Source organism: Austrofundulus limnaeus, unplaced genomic scaffold, assembly GCF_001266775.1.
Source record: "Austrofundulus limnaeus strain Quisiro unplaced genomic scaffold, Austrofundulus_limnaeus-1.0 Scaffold56, whole genome shotgun sequence".
In the NCBI taxonomy this organism is placed as follows: domain Eukaryota; kingdom Metazoa; phylum Chordata; class Actinopteri; order Cyprinodontiformes; family Rivulidae; genus Austrofundulus; species Austrofundulus limnaeus.
The window spans coordinates 1,309,225-1,322,423 of record NW_013952458.1 but is presented as its reverse complement, the minus strand read 5'-3'; the positions used below and the strand labels follow the sequence as shown (position 1 = coordinate 1,322,423).

At 40.8% G+C, this 13,199-nt stretch overlaps 1 protein-coding gene across 1 annotated transcript in view; it reads right to left on the bottom strand.

Annotated features, from left to right (window-relative positions):
- LOC106518147 (zinc finger transcription factor Trps1) overlaps positions 1–13,199 on the bottom strand; it is a 109,837-nt gene that overhangs the window by 39,835 nt on the left and 56,803 nt on the right. Inside the window, exons 3-9 of the mRNA XM_014009279.1 lie at positions 12,392–13,072; positions 10,906–11,021; positions 6,495–7,104; positions 6,195–6,409; positions 5,594–5,804; positions 5,228–5,468; positions 809–1,583 (exon numbers count right to left, since the gene is read on the bottom strand). Of these exons, the coding sequence (XP_013864733.1) occupies positions 809–1,583; positions 5,228–5,468; positions 5,594–5,804; positions 6,195–6,409; positions 6,495–7,104; positions 10,906–11,021; positions 12,392–13,072 (2,849 nt within the window). The remainder of the gene's footprint in view (positions 1–808; positions 1,584–5,227; positions 5,469–5,593; positions 5,805–6,194; positions 6,410–6,494; positions 7,105–10,905; positions 11,022–12,391; positions 13,073–13,199) is intronic.

Genomic DNA, 13,199 nt, shown 5'->3' with positions numbered 1-13,199 from the left:
CACACACACACACACACACACACACACACACACACACAGCCCCACCCACAGTAATGAGTAAACCTTTTTTTCTGCCCCACCCTGCCCAGACTGCCAAGTTACTGCCAACACCTCACACACACACATACCCATTTGCAACAGGCCACGCCACAGCGTGTACAAAGAAGCCATAGACTCAAGTATTGCACTTGTATGAGTATACACACATCAGATCCACTCAATACTGCCACTGTCCGTGCCCCGACACCACGCAGGCACCAGCGCACAAGAGTCTTTTCTGATCTAATGTGATCAGAGCAAATAAGGTCTGCGGCGCTGGCGAACCGCGAGCCGCTCCTGCCAGTCCATGACATCACCGCGGAGCGAAAAGCATTATGGTCCACAAAGCGGGAACGGAGTGACAGGTGGTAAGTTTGCGCCCACGTTGCCATACCGACTGGAAAGTTTCTCTGTGTTGTGAGCTACATTTTAATCTTTAAAAAAAAAAAAAAGAATGAGACATGGATTTTGCATAAACCCTGCAAATCTAATGAAAGAATAACAGGTAGAGGTTCGCCACATGACGTTTAATCCTCACATTAGATTCTAAGGAATGATTACTTGAAGATGGAAGCGCATTAATGGAGGCATTCTGACACTTAATGTTCCCAGCAGGTGGAATCTGGTGCAGAAATGAGGCTTTATTGCGAGAGTCTTAGTTAAAAGAAGAATGTGCCTGTGAGAAAATGAGACACACTATACAAGGAGACATCACAAAAAGAAGATCAATATGTACTAATTGAAAAATAAAGGTGCATAATCTACTTACCCTCAGCAGGGATTGGGACTCCTCTTTTGTGGCTCCTCCCTTCCCCTCCTGTGTTCCTCCACTCCCTCCACCTCCACCTGCGAACTGTTGAGGGTGAATCTGGCTCTGCTTCTCCCCTCCTCCTGTTCCTGTGGCAGCCCCCCCTGCTCGCCCTCCTCCGTACAGCTTGGCGTCTCCCAAAAACAACTTGGTATCTCCCAAAAACGGCTTGGTGTCTCCCAGGTAAACCATGCTAGGTGAAGCCACCCCTCTTTTCTGCTGCGAGGCCTCGTGATTGGCTGCAACGAAAGACAACGGGAGCGGGGAAGGGAATAGAGAGGGGCTTCCGCCCCCTGCTCCTCTTTCCACCCCTCGTTCGGGTCCCATTCGCTCCTTAGGCACCCAGAGTAAACCGTGGGCCTGCTCGCCTCCTCTTTCACCCGGTCCTCGCGTCTCCCCGAGAACCCAGCCCTTCTCCCGCTCTTTCTCCTCAGCTCCCTCGCTTTTCACCACCCCGCCTGCCTCCTCCCTGCCTCCTTCTGCCAAGCGTCCCTCAGGTGGGGCGAGGGAGTAGAGGAGGCGAAAGTCCCCTTTGCTCTCTTCTTTAATGGCTAAGGTGGAGGGAGCTGAGCAGCCATTGGCAGACAGAGTTAGTGAAGGTGTCAGCGAGGTGGGCAGGGACCCTAAGGCAGGAGACGACTCGTGACAGTGGGCGGAATTGAAATGATCGAGGAGGGCCGACGAATCGGGCGCCGTGAAGTCGCAGCGTCGACAACGGCAACATGCGTGGACACGCCTGCAGAGAAAACATCAAAGCACGAAAGTTTAATTCTAATCTGGAACCAGTGAATCATACTCTGAAATCATAATTATTTTATTTAATTTTTATTTCAAACTTCATTCATTCCATAAAAACAAAATTCTATGTACAATAAAAAAAGAAAATACAAATAAAATGAAATAAAAGGCGGCAGAGAGAAGGAAAAATCTTATGTCTGCCCCTTTTTTCTCAAGTATTAATTCTAACTATAATAATCTTCAGTTAACAAAACAAAACATCAAATCTTTCTAGAACAACTAGCTACATATTCCATATATTTTTTAATAATCTAATTTTTATCATTCTCTTAAACATATACAATGATGTGGCACTTTTAACATCATTAATATCAATTAAAGGGCTTGCATTCCTTAAAGAAATGCATTTCACCCACTGCCTTTCATGTTATAGACATTTTGGCTAAAGTTTGAGGAAAACATATGAAATCTCATATAATACAACAAACCACAATACAAACTCACTGTAGTGGATTTATTCTTCTGTAGGCTAAGGCTTTTTAGTCAGCCATCTTGAATTGGGTTGAGTCCAAAAGGTAATTAGTTGTAATAATACAACCAATATTTACTTTGAGTTTTACTGAAATCCATCAGTGATTTATGAGATATTTTTCTAACAAAGACAGCTGACTCAGATGGTTAATGCCATGGTTTTGAACAAATATGTTTAGATTTTGATCAACGGCTAAAGCAACACTAAAGTCTCAAGCACATTGTTTTACTTCTTTTTAGGGCATGAATCAGTTTATATTTATTTGTGAATTTAAAAACATAAAAAGCCTTCCTGTAGCCTGACACTGAAACTGATAATGGCACAAAGAAAAACCACATCCGGAACTCAATAAATCAAAAGTGCATTAAACCTCTTGATTTCCTCAAACCACTCAGGTATGAGTTACACGCAGCATGTGGCCAAAAAGTGACTCAAGAGTTCCACTAAATCACGATGAATTACTGAAAAATGGTAAAGACGGTAAATGAGCCTGAATGTTAAGTTCTGAATCAACCATCAACAAACCAACTTCATTTCCTGTTGGCCGGGCCCTGAATGACCGGCTATACATCCAGACCGAGACATCAGAGTTTACCCTGGCTCAGGAAAACTGTTTTGGCATGTCTTGTGTGGGCCAACGAGCAAAATCAGCAAACCATCTTGAACACACACCTAAGGCTGTTGTGTGCTCGAGCCTTCGGTGCGCCCACGATGGGCAACTTGTTGATATTTAATCATATAAGAAATACAAACCTGCGTAAGTGTTTCATAAAATAAAACAGCAGACGTTTGTTTCTCTGTGATATAATTATCTTTCTTTATGGACTGTGATAGAAATTCACTTTTAAAGTGATTTCCAAATGTTTTGACAGCATGCTAGTTTGAAAATACCTCATGTTTGCTCATCAAGGCTATAATTCTGCCAGATGAGTCACGTCTTTTTTTTCACTCAAATGTCAGTGAACAGCAGTAAGTCTGCTGCTCTTATTTTCTTCTTTCTCACCAATGGCTTTTTATCGTTGATGCACCGCAGTGTGAAGATTATACAACAGCAGGATATACAATAAAGTACTGGAAAAATGTCAGAGAGCAGAAAAATAGTTTACCAATCTCTGTGTAGACAAAAAAGAACGTAAAACCTTGAAACGCTCAAAATGATGGATATCTTCACGATGAGAACGCATCATTTTTGATGAAAACAGAAGCAGGAAAATGAGGTTTAAATACTCATATTTAACAGGTTTAACTGTATTAAAAATGGTCTGTGTTTGTCACTATACTGGACACTAGGGCTGTGTATTGGCAAGAATTTGGCGATACGATACATATCATGACAGAGGGGTCACGATACAATTTATCCCGATATATTACGATACTATAAGCAAGGCGATATATTGCGATTTCTTTTGTCCAAAAATTCTATTAAATAAAAATCTCTTACGGGGAAAAAAATGAAAAACCAAAATTCATTGTCTCAGAAAATTCTAATATTACATAAACATACTTTTGATACATTTAGCTGTGTTCTGCTTTGTATGTATTTTATTTTATTTGTTTCATGTTTCTTATTTCATCCAAGACTAAATTTGACAATAAATACTTTGAAAATATATTTTTTGCAGCTTTTAGTTTTTAATATCAATTTACAATATGGTCACCCAACACTTAACAATAGCCTCTACCTCAAGAGGTAGAGTAGCCAAATGGCTAGCTCACTGCTGCCAACTAGTGGTCAGAGCCTGAACTACAACATAAAAATGAACGGCTGGCAGGAAAGTTGACATTTTAAACCTTAATAAAAAATCGATACAGGGCTTTAGAATATCGATACAGTATCGGGAAATGAAATATCGTGATATTTCAGTGTATCGATATTTTCTTACACCCCTACTGGACACAGACTGAAGGCCTTCCTTATGTTAAAACTGTTAAGCTCTTTAAACAATCATTCTGCATGTATTATCAAATCCAACCTTTTTACCCACGAGTACTGACATTAAATCACAACTCTAAGTAAATACATCAAAGTGGTCTGACTGCTTACTGTGGTTTAAACAAATCTTAAAAAATCTTGTTTGTTATCTGTGCTTTTTTTTCTTTTTTCCCCCTTCTCCCATTAATTTAAAGTATGTTTTTGAGATTTGAAACTGGAGTTTCAATTTGGGACACAAAAACAAACATTGGGGGTCAGCAGTGGTTCACAAAATATTTTTGACCTGGAAATTAATAAAGAGATTTGTGACCCCCAACTACTGCTGGTTAAACTATTTCCAGCTACTACTGCTGGATAAACAAATACTGCTGGATAAAGTATACAAAGATCATCAACAAGCCCTTTCAAAAATAGACTATTTAACAATCCAATATTAATATATATTTTCTTTTTATTGTCTTCTCAGTTAAAAAAATCATTTTCTATGTTAACTGAATGTTTGTTGATTTTATGACTCCCCAATTGGTGTACCAAAACCCACAGTGGGGTCCCAACCCCATCTTTAGCAACCACTGAGCTGAATGTCATCAACCAAATATAAAATTACAAATGTTTCCAACAGTACATACAGGTTTATTCATATTTCAGTATGGTATTGACAACCACTACGGAAATATGACGCAAATTTTCAGTTATAATAACGGCCCAGGGGCAAAGACTCAGTATATTTGAGTTATTACAGATTGATGAGATTTTTATCGTTGGTGATTTTATTCTCCCCGTTTCACCATGATTCTTTGCTCTGAACACTCCATAATTAAATCCCAAGTTTTGTTGGTTTTTTTTGGAATCCTTTTAGCTTTGATTGGTTTCACTGGCAGTATGAAACTTTCAAGCTTTATTTCACTTTTATTTGATCTGAGCTCCAAGATTCAGAGCTACGATTTTGTCGAGGGGACAACTGGATTATAAAACCCCCACTTCACCTCTGTCTTTCCAGTCTCTCTTCCCTCCTTCATTATTCTTTTCTTACTCTTTTCTACTTCAACAAACGATCCGTCCTTCTTTAAGGTTCAGCTTCTCTATATTTTCATGATTCTGCTATATGATATCAAAAATATATGAATAAAAAAAAAGACGACTTTCTTCAAAAGTGTTTTTCAGATTGCCTGCTCACCTGTAGTGTCTAAAAAGCTCTTCCTCCACTTCGGTGATAAAGTTACACTTAGTGCAGGAGTGCTGCCTCTCTCCCGCTCCTCCTCTCCCGCCGTCCTTGTCTCCCCCACCTTCCTCCTCAGACTTGACCTGTGGGGTCGCCCCCTTTAGGTTGATCAGGGTATGACAGCTTTCGTAGTGTTGCAGCAACACATCGATGTCGGCGGTGGCGAACGCACACTGGTCGCACAAATGGGTGACTCCTAAAACGGCAGGAAAAAAAACTGATAGAACCAAGTTGAAACCTTTGATTTCGACCAACAAGTTTCAAATGGAAGAAAGAAAAAAGCAAACGGTATTCATTTCAGCACCCGTGCTTTTAAATTACCTTGCGTGACAACAGGATGTGCTGGGTTAGAGGGGTGAAAGGTTGAAGCAGAAATCACACCAGGGTCACCTCTTGGGTTAGGAGGGGTGGCGCACGGTGAGGTGGAGGCGGCGGGTTTGGAACTGATGGCATCCTGCTGTTTGGCGAGCTGAGGGAACTTTGAGCAGCATTTAGGACAGGTAGACCTCCGACAAGCAAACGGGTGGGACACCTACCGAGACGAATCAGACGTGAGTTTAGTCAAACAGCTGTTTGGATGTTTTTGGTGGAAATAGGGCTCCCAGGTTACTAATTTGAAAGCACATCAAAACAGGTGGAAGTTAGTAACTGGAATTAATGTGAATTATTAATAAAACTCATTAACCGTCCTATTTTTTTTGCATTTTTAGCAGCTGCAACGGCATTGTTTAGCAGCTGGCATAAAGGAGGGCAGCGAGGGTACGTGGGTAGATTGGGAAGCAAGAGAATTCTAACAAGGAACGAAACTGCAACAATTAACTTTACACCTGTTCATACATTGCATTGCATTTTCACCCAACTAATTGCCAGGAAATCAACAACAATGAGAACGAACACGAATTATTTCACTTATTCATCTTACCTCCCCCAGGTGTTTCTGTGGCTGGCAGAGCCCCTGAGGACAGTACGCGCAGTGCTGGATGCAGCAGCGGTGGATGGAGTGGTTGTGCTGGTAGTGCAGCAGCAACGGAGCCACGATGATCACATCCGCGCTGTGCGCCATCGAGTAACGGAAATCACACAACTGACAGTTATAGCTGGTCACGACTGCTTCAGAGTCGCTGCTGTTTGAGTCTCCTGGAACAGATAAGAGGAAGGTTTTAGAAAATAAAGCAGATCGTGATTACCGCGTGTTGCCACGTTGTTCTTTTATTTTGTATACCTTGGCTGGTGGTGAAAGGACTGGACAGCTGATCTTTACGTCCTTTGGATGCCATGTTATCGCTTCCATCTTTTCTTCCCCCTTTTTCCCTCTCTCTGTCCATTCTAACAAGAGTCAAGTTTTTGGGGCTTATAGCTTCCCCTGCGCCCACTCTGTGTCTTTGTTCGTAGTGCTCCAAAAGCTTCACCGAGCCCCCGGACCACTCACAACTCCAGCTACAAAACTTACACAAATAGTAACCCCCCGCCGCGCCTCGGCCCGCTTCCCCCGCCCAGCCCGGTGAGTCCGAGCACCCCCTGACTGGGATGAAGTACCCGACCAAGGAGTCGTCCTCGGCTCGAATCGCCACTCGCTCCGCCCCGTCCGCGATCTGACTCCTCCCCTTAAACTGGTTGTCATGCGCCGTCGCCAGGTTGTTGACGGCCAGCAGTGGGGTGGTCGGTGGACTTTTGACTTTGTTGGGATGTGAGGACAAGAAATGTTGTTCAAGTTCCAAGGAGTTGCTGCCCATGTATGTGAAGTTGCAGAACTTGCAGCGGAAGTATTTAGTGTTCCCTTGGCAATCAGAGGTTTTGCGGCCGATGCCTATTAGCGTGCCACCCAGCGTCACCTGGTGAACGACAGAAATATACAAACATTTTAAAAGAGTGGATTCGGAAGAAGCCCTATTTTGTGTTTTTTGCCAGGAAAACATATTTTTCAAAAGTTGTTTTCACATCATGAAAATGATGCTACAATGCTACTAACACCACCTCAAACTTTTGACTTTTTATAGTTTCTTTTGATAAAACATATCAATTAAGCTTTCATAATGTTTTATTTAGGCACAATGAGTGTTGACTGAATTTTAATTTTACAAATGAGTTGAAGGATTTTCTTTTTGGTGAAAGAGCATCAAACCCAAACAAAAACACGATGTTTGAAATATTTAAAAACTAACAGACATTTTAAATATTATTAAACTTGGTAATTCATGTTGAGTTTTACAATAAATGAGAAAAACTATTTCTCTGTAATTTTTAATTGTCTACATACATTAAAAGTTTTAAGATCATAGCATCTTTGCTAATAAAATTAAAAACCTTTATTTTCTCGACTGTTGACAAACTGTATATTTTTTTCCTGTAAAAAACTACAATTTAAAATTACCCTAACTGTAACCAGTCAACATCTATTAGTAGGGCTGTGTATTGGCAAGAATTTGGCGATACGATACGATACATATCATGACAGATGGGTCATGATACGATATAACCCGATAAACGTATTGCGATACTATAAGCAAAGCGATATATCGCGATATATTGCAATTTTTTTGTCCAAAAATTCTATTAAATAAAAACCTCTTACAGGGGAAAAAAAAGAAAAAACAAAATTCATTGTCTCAGAAAATTCTAATATTACATAGACATACTTTTGATACATTTAGCTGTGTTCTGCTTTGTATGTATTTTATTTCATTTGTTTCATATTTCTTATTTCATCCATGTTTTCAATTATTAGACTAAATTTGGCAATAAATAGTTTGAAAATATATTTTTGCAGCTTTTAGTTTTTAATATTAATTTACAATATGGTCACCCAACACTTAACAATAGCCTCTACCTCAAGAGGTAGAGGAGCCAAATGGCTGGCTCACTGCTGCCAACTAGTGGTCAGAGGCTGAACTACAACATAAAAATGAATGGCTGGCAGGAAAGTTGACATTTTAAACCTTAATAAAAAATCGATACAGGGCTTTAGAATATCGATACAGTATCGGGAAAGTGATCACTGTGATCACTTCACCCTGTAGCCCATTAGTAAAGATCCCAACTCAATTTATTTCTCTGAGCAGAAGTGACAGAAAGACAAAAAAGAGAACATGAGAGTGGGGAGACATGAAAAAAGGCAAACAGAACAACTAAGGGAAAAGTGTAGAAATCTACAATAAGAAGTGAGGAAGACAGATGTGAAATTAATGAAAATCAAATTTAAAAGTTGTAGGAAAACGGATTAAATACAGTGTAAAAATTGAGCAAAACAAAAAGAAAAAGGGTGAAGACGAGACAAAGACGAGCGTAATAAGAGAACGAAGAGAGGAAAAAAATACTTAAATATGTCTGACAGCTGTTTCATTAGAATCCCTAACAGTCGATTATAACTACAGGTTTCCTGTCTGCTTCTTTTAGTACCTTCTTCTGTTTCCTCCTTCATCTCTTTCTCTTGTTTCATACCCATTCCTTTCTTTCGTATCACTCTTCCAGCTTATTTTTAAGGATCTCATTGGTTGACAGGGATTTGCGTCTTAGCAAATTACAACATGAAATTTTCCAAACGTGGACAGGAGAGAGAAAAATTGAGTGAGAGATGGAGAGAATACAGATCCCTTTCATTCCTTTTTTTTTAAAAGACATACACTTTCATTTTTTCTTACAATGACAATTTAAGCCCGCTGGATTTTCCTGTTTCAAACGTTGCATGTCTGTGTTTCTACATATATGATTTGGATTACTGTGTACATGTGAATTTTTTTTATCTTTTTTTACAGGACTACCAGCTCTCCCAGACTTTCTGCTTTTTTGATAAAGGATCGGCTAAACGAATCAAAACAGCCTTTTTTGGGGTTATAACCATGACAAAATATAGACTGAAAATAAAAAGGAAGAAATTTGGTCAAACGTTGACAGCGTTAGATAATACACAAATAGGGGCTGCAGTGGAGCAATGTTAGGGCAGCCAACTTGGGAATAGAAAGTCACAGGTTCAACTCCCTGCCGTGCCCACATGTCGTGGTGTCCTAGAGCAAGACACCAAACCCCCAACTGCTCCCTGGGCACTTAATTAGCTGCTGCTCCACTTAGGGGTCTCTCATGTGTGATGGGTCAAACGCAACGAACAAATCACATCATTGTATGGAACATGAAGGTGACAAATAAGATAAAATACATTTATAGGAAGAACACAGAGATTAAAATATTTTAAGTATCCACCCAAATTGATTATAACTGGAAGCTTTTATTATTATTTTTGTTTCTTTGTTATATATTTTTTTTCTCGAAATTCAGCCTAATGATCTGTTGAACTTCCATTGGGGTCTGCCAGTGTTGTGCGAAATAAAGCACCTCATCACAGGAATCACTGATTGGCACAAAGGGGTGATTACAACATAGTGCTGCCCACAGATGTGCCTGCCCGTTAATTGGTGCAGTAGGCCAATGCAGATGTTTTCAATTGGCCTAATTAATCAACTGAGCTCAATCGCTCAAACTCTGATTCTACAAAAAGACGTGGTCGAACACTGAACAAATATCTTGATATGAGGCGAAAAGCTAAAGATAGAACATACAAAAAAAAACACATTAATAACTGTGAAAGCTTTTTACTTTATCTTAGAAGCAACAGGAATGTGTAAAAACTCATTTTCAAATTCCACTTCCAAGAACTCAAAATCTGCTAAAGTTGATTCAGACTGTTAAAGCTATTCATAGGAAGCACACACAAGTAGTAATCTGGGTTAGAAAAACGTCTCCATCTCTGGCAAACATAGCCGACATTTTAGAAAGTTTTTATTTTTTTTTTCTGATGCTTTTAATGTTTATTATTAGTTGGAACAGCAAATCAGCGTTGAGTGGAGGTAATGTGTTTTTCGTCTGACCAAGTCTACAGCTGTTGATTTCACTGATTAGGACCCCGATTTTAAACACAGCTGAATACAACAAAAATCAAACCGACTTAACCTCTGAATGATTGACGCTCGGGCTGCGAGTGAGAACTTTTTTAAAGCTATGGTGTGTTCTTTCCGAGAAATGAGGGAAGCAAGTAAAGGCCGTTAAAAACGTATGTGTGAGGGGGCTTTGGGAAGCAGACAGTGCACTCCTATGGGCTCTGTATGAACACATATGAAGCCTGTCGGCCAGGTGCCCTGCCTGCCTTTCTGTTTCAATCCAGCTGTCAGTCTATTAAATTTTATCACTCGCTGCACAATGCTCACTGTTCAAAAACACACATATTCTCAATGTAACAAATCAGCTGCAGCTTGATCTTGCTCATAAATTTTAGTCTTCAGGTATGAGCCTGACTTCACAAATTCAGTTAAATTGAGCTGTTAACTAAATCAATCCAAGTCTGAATGTCAGTTTTGATAATAACCAGATGCAAACATACTTTAAACACATTCTTCTACTCCATATGTCTTATATGATAAAAAACGGCACAGAAATGGCTCCATATAAAAACAGAGTTATAACCTTTAGACATTTAATCTAGCCAAGATGTGCATTTTATACTGAAAACTACAATGCCTTAGCTTAGGCTTTCCTCACATGTTGATTTTGCTTCTTGTTTTCATACACAAATGATGTTCGGTTCACAGAGATGAATGAATAACATAAGCACAAACATGTTTAAAGCCTTTCTGTCCAGTGCTTACCTGAACATCGTATGTGCCGTTCATCATGACCATCCTTTGCTGCTGAGTCTGTGCATCGGCCCTCGTCTTCCCAAAGTCTTTGGTTTGACTCCTCTGTCCCTGTCCCGTCTGTATGTCTGCCATCAGAAACACAAGCAGGGGTTAGACTGGTGGGAACGGTCCGAGAAGGGTCAAACAAGCTGAGGACAAGTGTCATCTGGTAGGAAGGAAAACCCTGTGATCAGCAATCCATAAATTGTTGTTTTGAGTGACCCAAACAAACCGACAAAGTACCATATTTATTCATGTATAATACGATCTCATGTATAATAAGACCCCCCTCCCTTTTGAGCTTAAAAAGCATAAAAAATTAAATCCTCAAACTACCTCCAATTTCATACAGACTTCAAGATTTTTCAGCCTTTGCAGTCTTTATATATATCAGTAAAAAGATCATTGGACTGTTCATTTTATTTTAACAATATATGTACTAAAAGGTATTTTGACAACAAATATATATCAGCTGTAGCAGCATCATATGAACTCTGGCATTTTACACATAGTCCACCAGGATGTGCCAACACAAAAGTCAGAGACTTCACATGAGATTTGGGCCATCTTGTGGGGGAAAAGCAGATTACTTCCTACTCGCGAGCGCCCCCTCTGCTGGGGAAACATTTTTTCAGGGATACAAACTTTTTCAGAACACCGGTAGACGGCAGCCATTACAGACGAACATGTGTTTGTTGTTGTTCGAGGAGCGGCTCGGTCACACGCTAATGTCATTAGTTCCTTATCGTTACTAAGGTGCAGGAATACTTTTTGCCCCTTTTTTTCACATCATGTCGCCTGCCTGGATCTCTTATTATCTCGCTCTGAAGTACGGAGGAGTCCGGGGTAAGCTTGCTTCAACTGATTTTACGACGTGGTCTCATTTCCGGACTCAATAATTTTGTGGATGAAGCCGATATTTCAGTTAAAATACATACGTAAAAATATTTATCCAAGTATAGTACAACCCCCCAACTTTATGGATGATTTTATGGATTTATTTTTATGTATTATACTTGAATAAATACGGTAAATATATACCAGTGAAGTACCTTAAGTTTTCTTATGAGTGAAAGGATAAAAACAGTGCAAGTGGCTTTGTAGTTTCTAAAAAACATAATAATGTGAACCTTTTACTTTGTTTATTTAAAAAAAATGTCCATAATACAAATAAAAATAAATATAAAAAAGCTCAGGACCATTTCCTTTTCCTCTTAATGTTTCTGAAGATGGGCATTTTATTGGAGAACACTTCAAATTTGTTTGAAATTTTCAGATTGCCTCCCAGGAAGTTTCTGGGTTTGAGCTAATGGGACTTAAGTGTTTTTGTTTTCCACAACGCTCAAGAGGAGATTCTGAACTGCTCTCCTTTAATATTAAAGTCTGATGAAACTATAAAGTTTCAGAGAGCACATAAAAGGTCCAGAGCACACTTCACAAGGACAGCAGGAGTTACCTAAGTTTGTGAGTTGGGGGGCCATGTTATGGAGGGCCAGGATCTGTGTGTCGAGAGCTGCATCCTGCCGTGTGCGGTTGTGCAGACCCAGGTGATACTTCCTAAAGTGCTTCACCAGGTCAGCGGGGTCATTGCCGTAGTAACCGTAACCGCACACGTTGCACTTGAAGTCCTGGAGTTTGGGCGAGGGGCTGAATGACAGCGGAGGGGTGTCGTTCGCCAGCCCCTCCCTTCCTTCCTGTCTGGGAAGAAGCTGGGGGGTCGTGGCGAGGGGAGGGGTGAGGCAATTCCCTCCGTCCCCGCAGCTCCGCTCCCCATCCTCCCCGTCGTCCGGCTCCAACTGGCTCTCGAGCCCCTCGGCCGACATCGCTCCGGCCCGTTTAGCCCGCGCCCCTCCGGTCCTCCCCGCTCGCTCCTCAACACCGCCGCACTCGGAGGAAGGGGAGACGAACGAGGGGATGCACTCACTCTCTTCCTCCTCCTCCTCCTCATCCTCATCCCCTCGGATTCGTTCGGAGGATTCCGGCTCGGAGGGTCGGTTGATTCGGTCGGCCTCGGCTCCCACTCTCTCCTCCTCCTCTCCTTCCTCTTCTTCCTCTCCCGTCGGCTTCTTCCCCTCTTCTTCCTCCTCTTCTTCACCTCCAACACTCCGGATGGGGGGATTCTTCTTCCTTACCATCTCTGAAACCGCAAGACGGAAAAGAAAGGCACTATTAAAAGTCCCGCTGATCATAAAAATAAGGCAAAACAGCTACTAATCAAGACGCTAAAAAGATAAATATTTTGTTTTATGTGAATTGTACACAGA